The following is a 16,462-nucleotide window of genomic DNA, read 5'->3' as shown; positions in this document are numbered from 1 at the left end:
AATTGCTCTTGCCCCTCAAAACGGGAGGGCGCATAGCTCACCAGCTTCTTCACCCCACCCACAGAATCACAGACCCTCCTTGTCTTCCTCCCTACCCCACCCCCACCTCCCTTCTCGGAGAGGCCAGAGTGGGCCGAATTTCCCCGCCCCCTCCATGTCTCCCTTTCCCAAAGCAGAGGTGCCCTTACCCTTTCGCCGACAGGTCTGGGGCGGAGTAGGCAGGCGCAGCCCCCTGCGGCGCTCGGGTAGCCGCTACGCTGGAGGACGAGGAGTGAGAAGGAGGAGGGGGCCTGGCGACCGACCGCCGCCCCCCCCCCAGCCCCAGCAAGCCGCCCAGCCCAAGCTCTGCGACAAGGGGCGGGGGGGGAGGGGGCGAGGGGACGACCGGGGTCGAGGAGGCGCCCTCAGAGCTTGGACTCAGCTAAGATGGCGCGGGGAAGTGCTGGGAGCCGCCGCCGCCGCCGCCTCGGGGGAACCGGCCCGGGCCTCGGCCGCCTTCCGTCCTCACACAGCCGAGGCCCTCTCGTCCCCCGCCACGGCCCCTCGGCGGGCGGGCCCACGCACAGTTCTCCGCCACCACCACCACCCCTGGGAAGGGGGCGCTCACAAAGGGAAGAGAGGCCGCGGGCCGGCCGGCCGGCGGCGGGGCGGGGTCCCCAGGGGCCGGGAGGCCTCAGAGGTTCGCGGGTGCCTCGCGCTCTCGGCCCTCGAAGGGCACTGGCAAGCGGGACCCCTCCTCTCTCCTCAGACAGGCGGCGGTACCGACTCACTATCTTTGCCACCCTCCCTCTCCCTCTCTCTCTCCGAGCCCTGAAGCCACAGAGCCCGGCCGCTGCCCAGGTTTCCCCCCCCTTCCCCGACACCACTCCCCTCCTCCCGACAGTCATCCCAGTCTCCGATCTCGCGAGATTTCCCGCCTGACAGGTCCGACCCTGCGCGAGACACGACTGCGTACGCGTGCGCGCTCTCACGGGAGCGCGCGAGTACTTGTACTGGGCGGAGTCTCCCGGTACCTTGCTTGAGTCCCAGCCTCAGTCTAGCTTGGCCGCACTTGGCAGGGTTAACTCTTCTGCTACGCGGGCATCAGGTGCATTCAGTTCTCCCTGAAATCTGCGAAAGAAGAGTTTATCATATCTCCTCTCTCCTCACTTCCAAAATATCCGCCCCCCCCCCCCCAATAATCCTGCGAATGAGAAGCTTGCCCGGGCATGTAGGATATCCAGTTCTTACCTTGGTTCAACTACTCCGTGGAATTCAGAGGGAAACTGGTCAGTGTCATCAGTACGTAGTTGAGTTTTTGAGATTCTAAAAGCTTATAAGAACTTCTGGAACGGTAATGAGAGGAGAATACAGATTAAACTACCCCGCATGTTGGTAATGGTAGGAAAGAGACAAATTCTTGAGAAGTTTTAGTGTATGTCTTTAGTAGGTTGAGTGATGGTAAGTTTTGGAAACAGGAGCTGCAAATAAACTGAAGAGTCTTACGAATCCTAACGCAGGAAAGAGAGCTTCTAAATTTTTGTGGTGAAGACTTTTGTTTAGAGGAAAAAAAGAGCAGTTTTATTCAGGAACCAAAAGGTGTGCCTCAAGTGCAGTTACAAAAAAAAAGTCTTGCTTCTTCAACTGGTAAGCAGTGAGATGAAGAGATCTGCTGTGCGAGACTTAGGAGTAAAAGTGTACTCCAGAACAACTGGAAGTTACAGTAAACTAGGGAAGTAAACTGGCTATGATCAGTGAAACAAGATATCCACTTCAGTGGATTATACATATAACTTGTTCCAAATATGCTTTCTCATAGTAAGAGGACTGTCAGTGAGTCCTCTTTTCACCCTTTATTGCCAACTACTCTCAGCTGGCAACTTCTCCTCAGCATAAAAACATGCCCTAGTTTCTTTGGAGGGAAAAGAAGGATTACCATCTTCATCTCTCCTCCCCTTCAAAGACAAGCTTTTTAGAAAATTTGTCTTCTCACCTCCGCTGAAACTGATCTTACAACGGTCAAGAACGACCTTCTACTTTCTGTGCCTAGTGGGGTCATTTTAATCCTCCCTGACATCTGCAATATTTGATATCGTTTATATTCCTTCCATCTTGAAACTGTGTTCCTCCTTGGCTTTTCAACACCACTCAAAAACACTTTTCCTTCTACCTCCTTGTCCTTGGAGCCTCTCTTCCTCCATTTATGATTTAAATGATGCCTTTCCAATCCTGATCCTTTCTTCTGAAAGTTACAGCAAGAATGTTCTCTTCTAGGGGCACCTGGGTGGCTCAGTGGGTTAAAGCCTCTGCCTTTGGCTCAGGTCATGATTCCAGGGTCCTGGGATCGAGCCTCGCATTGGACTCTCTGCTTGGCGGGGAGCCTGGTTCCTCCTCTCTCTCTCTCTGCCTGCCTCTCTGCCTGCTTGTGATCTCTGTCAAATAAATTCTTTAAAAAATCTTTAAAAAAAAAAAAAAGAATGTTCTCTTCTAGTTATTTCATACATTTAGGAATGGAAAGAGATTCAGGCTTTCCTATAATATTTATTCTTAATCTTCTATGGAAAATTTCAAACATACACAAAGGGAATAGGATATAATAATAAACCCCCAGGTGTCCATCACCTAGCTTCAACTATTATCAACATTTTATCATTCTTGTTTCACTTATTCTCCCACAACCTTCCCCACCCCTGTGTACTTTTTTTAAGATTTAATTGTTTGTGAAAGAAAGAAGAGAGAGTGACCAAGGGATGTGGGGACTGGGGGCGAGGGAGAGAATCTGGAGCAGATACCTCACTGAGAGTGGAGCTCCATGCAACACTCAATCCCATGACTCTGATACGGGGACCCCAGCCAAAATCAAGAGTCAGAAGCTTAACCAACTGAGCCAGCCAGGTGCCGCCTGCCTCCACCTAAGTGTATTTTTAAGTAAATCTCTAGTAGGCCATCATAACATTTTACCCGAAATAACTTGGTTGTAACATAACCACAATACCATTATCACACCTTTACAATAATTTCCTAATATGTAATACCCAATCCATATTCAGTTTTGCCTAACGTTTCCAAAATGTCATTTTACAGTCTATTTGTCTGAACCAGGATCTGAAGTTCTACACTTTGCATTTGATTAATAGATATGTCTCTTAAATCACTTTTCATGTACAACACTTTCCCCGTCCTTTTTCTTCCTTTTTTTTTTTTTTTAAGATTTTATTTATTTGTCAGAGAGAGAGGAGAGCGAGCAAGCACAGGCAGACAGAATGGCAGGCAGAGGCAGAGGGAGAAGCAGGCTCCCCCCCAAGCAAGGAGCCCAATGTGGGACTCGATCCCAGGACGCTGGGATCATGACCTGAGCCGAAGGCAGCTGCTTAACCAACTGAGCCACCCAGGCGTCCCCCTTTTTTTTTTTTTTAAGATTTTATTTAATCATTTGAGAGAGAGAGAGTGCAAGGGAGAGAGAATCTGAAACAGATTCCACACGGAGCACAGAGCCTGACTCGGGGCTGGATCCACAACCCTGAGATCACAACCTGAGCCAAAACCAAGAGTCAGACGCTCAGCTGACTGAGCCACCCAAGAGCCCCTCTTTCTTTCCTTTTTGTATGCAGTTTATTTGTCTAAGAAATCAGATTATAGATTTTGAAGAATTATTCACATTCTGGACTTGCCAGTTACATCCTCACAATGTCATTTCATATTTGCTTCATTGCCCACATTTCTTATAAACTGGTAGGTAAATCTAAAGGTTTGCTCTTGTATGGGTAGTGTTTCCTTTTAATAATATTTTGTGTCTGCTACTACCTCATTTTCCCTCTTAACACCACCTCTACCGTAAACTGTAGCTCCACTCCTCTCAGATTCCCCAGCACATAGCATATCTTAAGAGACTCCGGCTGTCTTTTTAAAAAATTATTATTCCAGATATCTACCTATGATTTGGTACTAAGAGACCTCCCTCTTCAAATTCTTCAAATTTCACACACACAACACACCCATACATACATACAGGTGGGCTTATCCTGTCAAATTTATTCAACAGTAGAGTATCATTGGTTGATACCACAAAACATACCAATTATTTAATTTCTGAAATTGTATCTAAATAAGAAAATTACACTCATCGATGTTAGGAAAATAATGCTTAGAACAATTGCAGATTTTGCACCCTCTGAGATTTAACTCCTGAACATTTCTCTGATTCACCCCTTTCTTCATCCCCACTGCCTCTGCTATGGTGGTTCATACTGTTTCTAATCTGGGTACTGTAATTGCCTTCCAACTACTCTCCTCACACCCCAGGGTGCCCCATTCTCTATACTGAGATGAATGGTTTTAATCTTCCTAAAATACAATTTCTAAAAGTTGAATGTGTAATTTCTCTGCTTAAAACTCTTCCATGGCAAAACAAAAACAAAAACCAGAAAAACTCTTCCATGGGTCCCCAAAACCCTCCAAATAAAATCCAGACAGAGCCTTGCATACCTCTCTAACTTTATTTCAGATACTCCCACCATCCTGAACTATTACTTACTCTTCTGCTAACTGTTAACATCCTATCTTCAGGATGTGGTGCTGCACTCCTCTGCCTGAAAGGCCTTCTCTAGTTGGCTAATATCCTTCAAGATTTAGCTCACATGTCACCTCCACAAAAGGCTTTCTCAGATCTCATTTAGGTATTCCTTGAGCCTACAAATTGGGGTCAGAAAGCTGTGGGGTGAGGGACACCTGGCTGGCTCAGTTGGTAGAGCACACCACTCTTGGTCTTGGGGTCCTCAGTTCAAGTCCCATGTTGGGTGTAGAATTACTTGAAATAAACATTTTTTTAAATGGACATTAAAAAAAGAAGAAGAAGAAGGCACATTAGCTGTGGGATGGGGTGAAGAATGGGTACCAACCTTGTTTTGACCTCAGTAAAAAAGTTACCTAAGCAGTATCAAAACCAAGAATAAGCTTTTTCTGTACACTGACATATTTAATTCTCACAACAAATTTGTGCAGTAGGTTCTATTATTATTACCTCCAATTTATAGGTAAGGAAACTACGGTTCAGAGAGTTATGTCCCTTGACCAAGGTGGCACAACTAATAAGTGGTGAGCTAGAATGTGACCCCAGTAGTGCATGAATCTAAACCATATTATCCTTCCATCATATTCTATTCCTGGCACCACCAGTCGATGACAGCTTGATGCCATGCACATATTCTGTGTGTGTAAGAGATGCCTGACCATATGTGATATCTGTATATATGTTGTCATGCATGTGTCTATGGTTGAAAAGGCAGCTTGTCAATGTGCGGTGGTGGGTGCACTGACCGATCTGGTATCTGTCCGATCAAACGGTCTTTTCAGTGTTGTCACTCAGTAAAAGACCAAGTCGTATTCAACTCAATTTAACAAATACTTATTGAATTCCTACTATATGGTAGGCTTAAGTAAAATACAGAAGGGGCAAACGGAACTAGTGTTTATAGAATTACTCTATGCCAAGAATTGTATGAAGCCAGTGCTTTACATTCATTATCCCCTTAATCTTACCAACAACCCTGAAAAAAGGTTGATGAAGATGATGATGTCATCATTTCTTCCTTCCAACAGAGAGGAAGAAAGTGCAAAAAAATTAAACAATTTTGTGCAGCATGGAGAGCTAAAATTACAGTTCTGGTTTGATATGAATTTTAAGCGGCTTTTTTTTTTTCACTGCTTGTTGGTTCCCTTTCTCAAATCCTTCCCCATACTAGGAACTAAAAATCCTATTAGAGGGATGCCTCAGTGGCTCAGTCAATTAATCATCCGACTCCTGATTTCGGCTTGGTCATGATCTCAGGGTCCTGAGATCAAGCCAGCATCAGGATGTGGAGCTGCTTAAGATTCTCACTCCCTCCTAAGAAGAATCCTATTAAAGAGATTAGATCTGCATGCAAAAAAACATTTAAATAACAGGGGCTCCTGGGTGGCTCAGGTGGGGAAACATCTCCCTTTGGCTCAGGTCATGATCTCCACGTCCTAGAATCAAACCCCACGTCAGGCTCCCAGCTCAGCAAAGAATCTACTTCTCCCTCTCCCTCTGCCTCTCCCCCTGCTTGTGCTCTGTCTCTGTCTCTCTCTCTCAAATGAATAAACAAAATCTTTTTTTAAAAGTTTAAGTTAACAGGGCGCCTGGGTGGCTCAGTTGGTTAAGCGACTGCCTTCGGCTCAGATCATGACCCTGGAGTCCAGGGATGGAGTCCTGCATCAGGCTCCCTGCTCAGCAGGGAGTCTGCTTCTCCTTCCGACCCTCCACTTCTCCTGCTCTCCCTCTTTCTCTCTCTCTCTCTCAAATAAATAAAATCTTTAAAAAGAATTTAAGTAACAATGCTTAACTACCTATTAGCAAATGATGCACAGAATCAGACCCTAATTTATAATTTTCTGGACCTCAGTTTCCTATCTAAGCGCAATAGACTAAAATGATCTCTGGATTCCTTTTAGTTCAAAAATCTATAATTATAAGAATGATGTAAATAACATGCACAGATAACTTGAATCCCAAAGTGTGTGTGTGTGTGTGTGTGTGTGTGCACGCACACGTGTGCAAGTGCACATTTAGAAACAAAGAAGAAACACTTTTTCGGATGTTTTACCTGACTCCTACTAAAATGCAGGGAACTGCATTGGTCATGATATTATCTTCATCCAACTTTAGCGTGTACATTTTTTGCAATTACATTGTGATTATTTATGGAAACCTCCGTCTCCCTACAGTAGAAGGCAGAAACCATGGAAGCTGAGTGTATAACAGAGTAGTTAGTAAGGAGGATGTGTCTTAGAATTTTCTCTGTAGAAACCAGGGGTGAGGCACTCCATGAAACTGACAGTCAACAAATAAATAAATCAGTACTTTACTGGCAGCCCATTCCATGCATCCTGGGTGATCCATTCATCTATAGATTTTTTACTTTGGGCCCCCAGGGCAACCAACTAAGGCAGGTTTAAGCCTAGTTGTCATACCTCACCCAGACATGTCTACAAAAGGCTGTCTCAGATAAGTAGGGCTTCCACAGGCTGGAAAATAAAGCTCATCGTGTGCAAAGTTGTTCCTTGAGCTCTGCACTCCCACATAATCGAGTTCATTCACATCACAAAGATGTGAACATCTTTGAAAAGTGCCCTGCATGTGGAGGCAGCAGATTCGTCCAATTTAACCCACAGGAATAGATAAATGCTGGGCCAAGGTACCCTAAGGAGAGTAGAATATAATTCAGCTCAATAACATTCTGACCCAGAAACCTTTCAGTCTCAGGTATCTATCAGCTAAGCATCTGCAACAAGCCATGAATAAGTTAAAGCAGCTGCTCCAGAGTCTAAAAGAAGTCCAAGCCTGAAGATAGCAAGGAGAGAATGTGGCGGTCCTATAGCAGCAGGCTTTGACCATGGAGTCCCACCTCCATCACTTCCTGGTGTCCATCACTGAGCTCCCTGGCATCAGTGTCGTAACCAGGCTGAGCGTTCCTTTCCTTATCTGCAAAGTGGGGTTAACATCACCATCCTCAAGGGTGCCTGGCTGGCTCAGTCAGTAGAGTGTATGCAACTCTTGATCCCAGGGTTGTGAGTTCAAACCCCACATTGGGTGTAGAGGTTGCTTAAAAATAATAAAATCTTGGGACTCCCGGGTGTCTCAGTCCATTAAGCATCTTCCTTGGGCTCAGGTCATGATCCCAGGGTCCTGGGATTGAGTCCCGCATCAAGCTCCTTGCTCAGCAGGGAACCTTCTTCTCCCTCTGCCTGCTGCTCCCCCTGCTTGTGCTCTCTCACTCTGATAAATAAACAAGATCTTTTAAAAAATAATAACAAAATCCTTAAAAATAAATAAATAAATAAATAACCATTATCATCCTCAGAGGTATTTAGGATTAAAAATAACATGTAAAGGGGCGTCTGGGTGGCTCAGTGGGTTAAAGCCTCTGCCTTCGGCTCAGGTCATGATCCCAGGACCCTGGGGTCAAGCCCCACATCGGGCTCTCTGCTCTGCAAGGAGCCTGCTTCCTCCTCTCTCTCTGCCTGCCTCTCTGCCTACTTGTGATCTCTGTCTGTCAAGTAAATAAATAAAAATCTTAAAAAAAAAAAACATGTAAAGTGTCTATCCCATTTAAAGTGTTAGTTCTGTTTTGTGGGGAAGTTTTTTTCCCCAAAGGGATCAGATTTTATTGGAAGAAACAAGTGAGTAAGCAGAGAAAATATTGTATTGCAAATGCAGGAGTCAGCTCAGGATGCTTTGGGAGCACATGAAAGCTCTCCCAATCCAACCCCCAGGTGGGGGAGTCAGTCAGGGAAGGCTTCCTAGAGGAGGTGGTATCAGTGTTGTACTTCTGCCCATCCTATGGAAGTTGAAATGCAAATTGTATAAATATGTAATGTCTAGGGGTGCCTGGGTGGCTCAGATGGTTAAGCACCCGCCTTCAGCTCAGGTCATGATCTCCAGGTTCTGGGATAGAGACCCATATCTGACTCCCAGCTTTGCGGGAGTCTGTTTCTCCCTCTCCCCCTGGTTGTTTCTCTCTCTCTCTCTCTCTCTCAAATGAACAAATATAATCTTTTTTTTTTTAAAGATTTTTATTTATTTATTTGACAGACAAAGATCACAAGCAGGCAGAGAGGCAGGCAGAGAGAGAGGAGGAAGCAGGCTCCCCGCCGAGCAGAGAGCCCGATGCGGGGCTCAATCCCAGGACCCTGAGATCATGACCTGAGCCGAAGGCAGAGGCTTAACCCGCTGAGCCACCCAGGCGCCCCTGAACAAATATAATCTTAAAAAAATTAAAAATATGTCATGCCTAGGTGGGAGGTAGAGTAAGAACTTAGTTGATTACCTTCAGTTTCGAACTATACGGAACTATAAAACATGTTTCTGTGACTAGAGGTAGAGATGAGAAGGAAAAAAAATCTGAGAGACAAAGATACAATTTTCATGAACCTAGTAAGTAGGAGTATGGTTAGGACTCAGATGTTCACTAGGAGAATTCTGGAAATTAAGAATTAGAAGGTTGAACACAATCTGATAGGTGACGATGCTTAGGATCTCTCTTAAAGGGTAATGTAGTTAGATTTTTTGAGGTAACAAACAAGACACATATTTTGAACTGTATGCATTAGGTTATTTCAAGTGTTAGCTCTTGTTGTGTACGCGTAAGGATGTAAATATTCATTCCACTGTTCCGACACCACCCGCTGGCAGGCACCCCATGATCAGTGCATCATGATTGTCTGAGACATCTGTGAATGTGGGAAGGGTTGGGCAGCATGTTTGTGGACTGAGAGGTTTTTGGAATTTATCCTCAGGACCAATTGGTGATTTTGTCATGCCCTTCTCTGGCTGACATCTGCCAGGATTCAAAAACAAAACAAAACAAAAAAAGACACTGTACTAATTCCTACCAGAGTTGTGCCACATAGGATATGAAACAAACAGCTGGCAATCGAAACATAAAATAAGTTGCTATTTTATTGGCCTGGGATTGTCTTTGGGTCTCTTCTTTAGCTTTATATTTACTAGATAGTAATACTATGCTAGTAAGAAGTCTTTGGGTCGAAAGTGACTATTTAGATCAGCTTAAGGGGAAAAAGGAAGGGGGGAGGTTATTAGACCCTGTAAGAGAAAAGTCCAGTGCCTCAGGAATTAAGAGAATTTTGTTCATGTCTGACTCTCCCTTTGCTGTCTCTCCACATACCATTCCCAGCTCCCAGTTGCTTGGCTATATTTCTCTATAGACTGGACTTTGTTCTAAGATTTTCTGTTTTGTGGGGAGTAAAACTGGTGGTTCAGGTGCTTTCCACTGCTGCCACCTAGTTCAATATTCCCCAACAATGAATGCTGCTGTTGCCACCGTCTACACACGGGAAATGAATCAAGGAACTGTTTTTATTTTTTTTTTTTTTTTTTTTTTTTTTTTTTTTTTTTTTAAGATTTTATTTATTTATTATTTGACAGACAGATCACAAGTAGGCAGAGAGGCAGGCAGAGAGAGAGAGAGGAAGGGAAGCAGGTTCCCCACTGAGCAGAGAGCCCGATGTGGGGCTCGATCCCAGGACCCTGGGATCATGACCTGGGCCGAAGGCAGAGGCTTTAATCCACTGAGCCACCTGGAGCCCCCAATTAACCCATTTTTATTGTAGAAAGAAACACACATAGGCAAACGATTACTTCACTTATTCCCACCATCCTTGGTTAACTTGCTCACGCTAAGTATGTATCTTTCCAGATTGCTGGAGACATACACATGTATAAATACTTTTCTAAAAATACAAACATACTGTGAGTATCTTTGTGTCCGTGGAAACCTGTATCTTGTGCGTATAGGTGTGTATCCTTAAGACTGCATTACCTTCTGTAGGGATTCACCAGAACTTAATTACCTGTCACCAGACATTTTTGTTGCACGAATATTTACACACCGTAAACTCATCTAAAACAACATCTTTATACCTTTGTCTCTGCTGTAATTATTTCTTAGGATAAAATGACTTGCAAGGTTTAAGAGACTATGAGCATTTTTAAGGCTTTACATTCTCTTTAGGGTGTATTTGTTATATCTTGCTTCCAAACAAATTCCTCTGTGTAGCCAGTCCCCAGGCTACAGTTTTTAGCACAGGTGAAGACAGCCAGGACACCCCAGTCAACACTCCTGCCCAGTCTGTCGGCCTTCAGGTGGTTGAGCAGCTGGGGCATGACCTGGAATTCAAATATTCTCTTGGCACCACAGGGGCAATTTGGAATATCCTTTTCTTGAGGGATATTTTCACCAGAGATCCAGATGGGTGCAGTCCCTCTGCCGTACCTGAGAACCTGTTCTGGCTCAAGGGCTATTTTAGTTTTAAACTTCTGGAAAATTTTATCTTCCTTGGATTCATGTTTTGCCATGGAATCCAATTCCTCCTCAAGTGCTTCACCCATGCTCCCCATGATTTCTGATTCATTTTCTTTTTCAACTACTTCAGGTGTAATCTCATCTTCTGTTTCTATTACAATTTCAAATTCTGGAAAAAGGAAGTTGTGGTCTGGAATTGTTGTGTCCAAATAATCGGACTGTGTACAAGCCTGCTTATGCCCGGATCTCCAGTCCAGAGTCTGGTGCTCCCTGCTGCAGTAATGTGCCTTGTGGCATCTGGAGCACGTTTTGGGGCCTGAACAGCCGCAAACCCTGCAGAGATGAGCACCAGACTGGAGCTGGAGGCGCACGCACTCGCGCGTCTCTGCAGGAGGGTCCTCGGAAGGCGGCTCGTAGGAGTAAAAGTCGTTTTTCCTGGGTAGCTGATTCCTGAAAACGCGCAGGCCCGCGCAGCACGGCGGCGCCCGGCAGCAGAAGAGGAAGAGGCCGCGGTGGAAGGCGTCGGCGCGGCCGGGCAGCGGCGCGTACAGCTGCAGCAGGAAGACCAGCGGGCGGCCGCACAGCGCGCAGGCCAGCTCCTCGGGCCCCGGCAGCCCGGCCGCCCCCAGCCACGCCGGCCGCCCGCCCACCTTGCTTGGGAACTGCTCGCTGCGCAGCCGCCACGCCGGCGCCGCCTCCACGAAGCCCAGTTCAGCCGCACGGGCGGCCGCCATACGGCGAGCGGGGCCGGCGCGCGCGGGGACGGCCTTCGCGGCCGGAAGGCGGAAGTCAGCCAACTGTTTTTATTTTTAAATGGGCTCCGTGCCCAATGTGGGCCTTAAACTCACAACCCTGAGATCAAGAGTCACATGCTCTGACTGAGCCAATCGGGTGCTCCAAATCAAGGTTCCTAATATTGGTTTTAATCAGATGCCTTCTTTACTGATATGTTGTGTTCTGATCACTAGTGACCGGAGCCCCTGTCCCAAAGTTCAGGTTTATACATCCACTTAAACTTGCCTGCTATGTGATGTTTCCTACACAACCTGCTGTCTCCCACCTGCTACCAAAACCCCGAGCAGGGGACAGAGGTCTAGTCTAGTCATCAAATGGCACCATATAAATGGTTATCATGAAGCTCATCCTTTCTCCTCCTCATAAATATTCTCAATACTGAAAGGTCACAATATGGCAAATGTAGAAATTGAAGGCATTTGGGACTCTGTCCCTCTATGAGGATGCACAGATCAGAATTGGGAGCTCGTGGACCATAAACACGTTTCCATGAGAGGTTTAAACAGAATTCACATAGATCATTCCAAGATGGACTTCCATCTTAGTTTATTTCATGCCACAGAAGGATGCTGGACCAGGGCAGTGGGCAGAATGGAGTGGGAGGAATGGCCACAGAAGTTCAGATTTACCTTGTCCCAGTTTACTGACCCCAAAGGCAAAGGAAAGCTTCTTACTCTCTCATGAGAGTATATAAAACACAAAGGAACAGCTCTAGGTGGCCCAGCTTAGACCTAGTGTCCTATGCTCTTCTGTGGGCTGGTAGCTTCACCGAAGGATGAGACATTTTGATCACCCTAGCTGGGATTCTGGGACCACCCTGTGGCAAGAGGCTCAGCAACAGCTCCACAGGAACCACATAGAACTGGTATAGATGGAAGGGAATAGATGGAAAGGAAATTCCCCCAAAGGAACTTTTTGCCAGAAGAGGGAGCCATTCTGGACAGACCAAATCAACAGATGTTCACTACAAGTAGACTAGAACTGCTCTTGAGGCCAAGTGATACGGTTTCGTGGGAACGCTACCTAGAGTCGAATGTATTAACCCTTGTTGTGCTCAGGTAAAAGAAAACCACCATCACCTGGATACTATAGCACTTTCATGGATTGATGAGGTCTTCTGACCTTTGCCGTGACTCTGAGAAATGGGCAGAGCAAATCCCCTTTACAGAATATATTTTTGAAACTCCAGCAACGCAGAGAAGCACAGCAGAAGAAAAAACGGTTCCTTCGACAGGACCAGGTATAAATCTGGTATGTAGACTATTTGGGGAGGGAGCACCTTCCAGGCATTCTCGAAGCCTTAGCCAATCCTGAAAATATACGGCACGTGCAGGAGCCCAGAAGATGCCCATCAGCCAGGCATGGAGTGCCAGGGTGACAGCCAGCTCCTGGAACTCCAGCATTCTTGTGCATCTTTTCCTAGAGTTCTCTCTCACACTAGCCTTTGGAGTTGCTTCCACAGAATAGCTGAGTGTTCTTACAAATATTCCAGGATAACAGTTTTTATTCATGCACTCTTTTATTTATTTTTTTAAGTATGCTCTATGCTCAGTATGAGGCTTGAACTCACAACCCTGAGATCAGGAGTCTCGTGCTCTACGTGCTGAGCCAGACAGGTGGCCCCTATTCACTCATTCTTCTTTCCCTCTCCCACACCTAAACGAATTCCTGACAATACTGATGACTCACAATAAATGTTTATGGGATAGTGAGTTGATAGATAGCAAACATTTACGGGATGTCAGTTATGTGCCTTTTGCTCGGCTCTGTGGATATACAGATGAATAAAATACCGTTACTACCCCTGAGATCATAGCTTAATGAGAAAGACCAGCACATAAGCAGTCCTGAATTATTTAGGACTCTTCGGTTGCAAGTGGCAGAGAATCAGACCTAAAGTAGTTTAAGAAAAATGAGAATATTTTGGCTCACACAAACTAAAAAGTCCAGAGTGAAGTCTGGCTTCAGGCAAAGTTAGTTCCATGCTCATAAATGCTCTGGTTTCGTCTTCAGGACTTTCACTGTGTTGCCTCAACCACTCTGATCCAAATGGGGTTCTAGCAAAATACAACAAAATTAACCATTTTATTTTATTATTGTATTTTTAGATGTATCTGACAGAGAGAGTGTGTGCATGCACAAGCAGGGAGAGCAGCAGAGGGAAAGGGAGGAACAGGCTCCCCGCTGAGCAGGGAACCCAACACGGGGCTCAATCCCAGGACCGTGGGACCATGACCCGAGCCAAAGGCAGACCCTTAAGTGAATGAACCACCCAGGCACCCCCAAACTTAACCATTTTATTGTTTTTTAAAGATTTTATTTATTTGACAGAGACACAGTGAGAGAAGGAACACAAGCAGGGGGAGTAGGAGAGGGAGAAGCAGGTTTCCTGCTGAGCAGGGAGGCCGAAGCAGGGCTCAATCCCAGGACCCTGGGATCATGACCCGAGCCAAAGGCAGACGCTTAACGACTGAGCCACCCAGGTGTCCCTTGAATTTTTTTAAGTAGACTCCACGGCCTCCAGTGTGGAGCCCAATGCGGAGCCCAAACTCCCAACCATGAGAGCAGGACCCAAGCTGAGACCAAGAATCAGATGCTCAAGCAACTGAGCCACCCGAGCACCTCAAACTCTGTACCTGTTCAACAACAACTTCCCATCCTGCCTCTACCCACCCAGTCCCTGCTAGTCTCCATGTATTTTCTGCCTCTTATGAGTTTGTCTACTCTGAGAACCTTGTGTAAGAGGACACACACAGCATCTGTCCTTTTGTGACTTGTTCCATTTAGCAAAATGTCTTTGAGGTTCATTTATTTCATTCCTTTTTAAGGCTGAATGAGATTCCATTGTATGTACATGCTGCATTTTGTTTAGGTGTTTGTCTGCCAATGAACGTTTGGGTTGTTTCCACCTTTTGCTACTGTGAATGCTGCTGCTGTGAACACGGATGTATCTGTTCAAGTCCTGGCTTTCCATTTTTGGAGGTGTACAGGAGTTGAGCTTCTGAAGAACAGAAGAAACAGCGACTTCATTTATCTTTTTTAAAGATTTTATTTATTTATTTGACAGAGACAGATCACAAGTAGGCAGAGAGGCAGGCAGAGAGAGAGAGAGGGGGAAGCAGTCTCCCTGCTGAACAGAGCGCCCGAAGCAGGACTCTATCCCAGGACCCTGAGAGCATGACCTGAGCCGAAGGCAGCAGCTTAACCCACTGAGCCACCCAGGTGCCCCAAAACAGCGACTTTATTAAAAGGCCGTGTGAAGGGGTACCTGGGTGGCTCAGTGGGTTAAGCTTCTGCCTTCGGCTCAGGTTATGATCTTAGAGTCCTGGAATCGAGACCCGCATCGGGGCTCTCTGCTCAGCAGGGAGCCTGCTTCCCCCCTCTCTCTCTGGCTACTTATGATCTGTCTCTCTCTGTCAAATAAATAAATAAAATCTTAAAAAAAAAAAAAAAAAGCCGGGTAAAGTTCCCATAGTCCCATGCTGCTTCTGGCTTCAGTCACTCCCACTCTCTGGCCAGACCACAGAGTCAGCCCTTCCCACTGAGAACAACAGTGAACACAGAGGTTTTCCCCATCACCACCCCTGGCCACAACATTTTGCTTTGGAATTGGGTAATGTACTGAGAAAGAGAGCTCTCCTCCCAGATCAGCTGCTTTGAATGATAGGGGGAGCCTAGGATGAGAAACTTTGGTTCCCTGGGAGGGAACATGCCAGCTGTGAAAAGCCCACATTTGTAAATTGTCAGATGGTGACTGCCTGTGAAACCTGTCAAGACTCTTGACAGCTCAGCTGAGAACCTAATTACCAGTTACAAAGAGAGACAGGAAAAACGTGTTGTCAGAGAGCTCCTGGTCAGAGAGAATGAGGTACAGTGTCTTGGCCCATCATCAACCTCCTCCTCGTTTCAACTAGAGCACAGCACATTAGTATAATAGACGTTACACATGTTTATTATGTGGAACAAAGCAACCACGTCAGACCACAGCTCTGTGTCAGCTGAGTCTTCGGTAATCACATAAATTGAACAGCGGCATTTCATCTGATTGTACAAGTACTTCCGATAGTCTCAGTGCCAAGGGTAAGACCCTACTTAACTTTCCTCGAGAATTTACACAAACTTCAAATAGTCCTCCTCCTTTCCTGGAGTGAAGAGGAGCAGGATCCTTTGTTCTGGTGAAACCTAGAGAGGGCTAATACTTAAAGTCAGTCAGTCAGCAACCCAGAATCTTATCTTCCAAGGAAAATAAGTTTGTGTCAACCATGCTGCAGAGACAATGTGGGGAAGCCAGCAGTCTTCACCGAGAATCCTTACATTGGGGGAAACTAACATTAGAGTAGTCACATGTTAGTTTTTGCAAAGTCTTGGTCCTCTAGTCTTTTTTTTTTTTAAGATTTATTTATTTATTTATTTATTTGACAGAGGGAGAGAGATCACAAGAAGGCGGGGGGTGGGGGAGCAGGCTCCCCGCTGAGCAGAGAGCCCGATGCAAGGCTTGATCCCAGGATCCGAGACCATGACCCAAGCTGAGGGCAGAGGCCCAACCCGCTGAGCCACCCAGGTGCCCCAGTCCTCTTGTCTTGCAAAACACTCACACTTCCCACTTATCTTTCCTTCTTCAATTGTATCAGCAGCACCTGAGCAAGGATGCTAACTTTCTCAACGGGAAATTTTTTTTTCTCAGTTTCTTGAAAGTAAGGACCTGCTACTTATAGCAGCAGGAGATGGGAGGAAGGAGACTTAACATGTATTGGACACATCTGTTACGTTCTGGATACTGTGTGTTGCCACTAATTTAATCTATAAACCAACTGGCAATGTAGACACTACTATATACAATTTCAGAT

General features: G+C 45.8%; 2 protein-coding genes across 3 annotated transcripts in view; both read right to left on the bottom strand.

Moving 5' to 3' along the window:
- The window catches only part of TAOK1 (TAO kinase 1), a 169,847-nt gene extending 168,977 nt beyond the window's left edge, over positions 1-870 (bottom strand). For both annotated transcript variants that reach the window (XM_047707229.1, XM_047707228.1), the window contains exon 1: positions 189-870. The gene's annotated coding sequence lies outside the window, so the exon portion shown is untranslated. The remainder of the gene's footprint in view (positions 1-188) is intronic.
- Positions 871-10,105: 9,235 nt separating this feature from the next.
- On the bottom strand, positions 10,106-11,607 carry LOC125088007 (programmed cell death protein 2-like). Its single transcript, XM_047708898.1, has one exon. It carries the CDS (start codon positions 11,552-11,554, stop codon positions 10,526-10,528), a length of 1,029 nt encoding a protein of 342 aa, XP_047564854.1. The 5' UTR covers positions 11,555-11,607; the 3' UTR covers positions 10,106-10,525.
- Between the last annotated feature and the right edge of the window lie 4,855 nt (positions 11,608-16,462).

This window comes from Lutra lutra, chromosome 16 (assembly GCF_902655055.1).
Source record: "Lutra lutra chromosome 16, mLutLut1.2, whole genome shotgun sequence".
NCBI lineage: Eukaryota > Metazoa > Chordata > Mammalia > Carnivora > Mustelidae > Lutra > Lutra lutra.
The sequence above is the reverse complement of the archived record's forward strand: the minus strand, read 5'-3'. Positions and strand labels throughout refer to the sequence as shown.

Coding starts and splice junctions, on each gene's coding strand:
- LOC125088007 (XM_047708898.1), bottom strand. CDS start 11,554: ATGGCGGCCGCCCGTGCGGCTGAACTGGGCTTCGTGGAGGCGGCGCCG.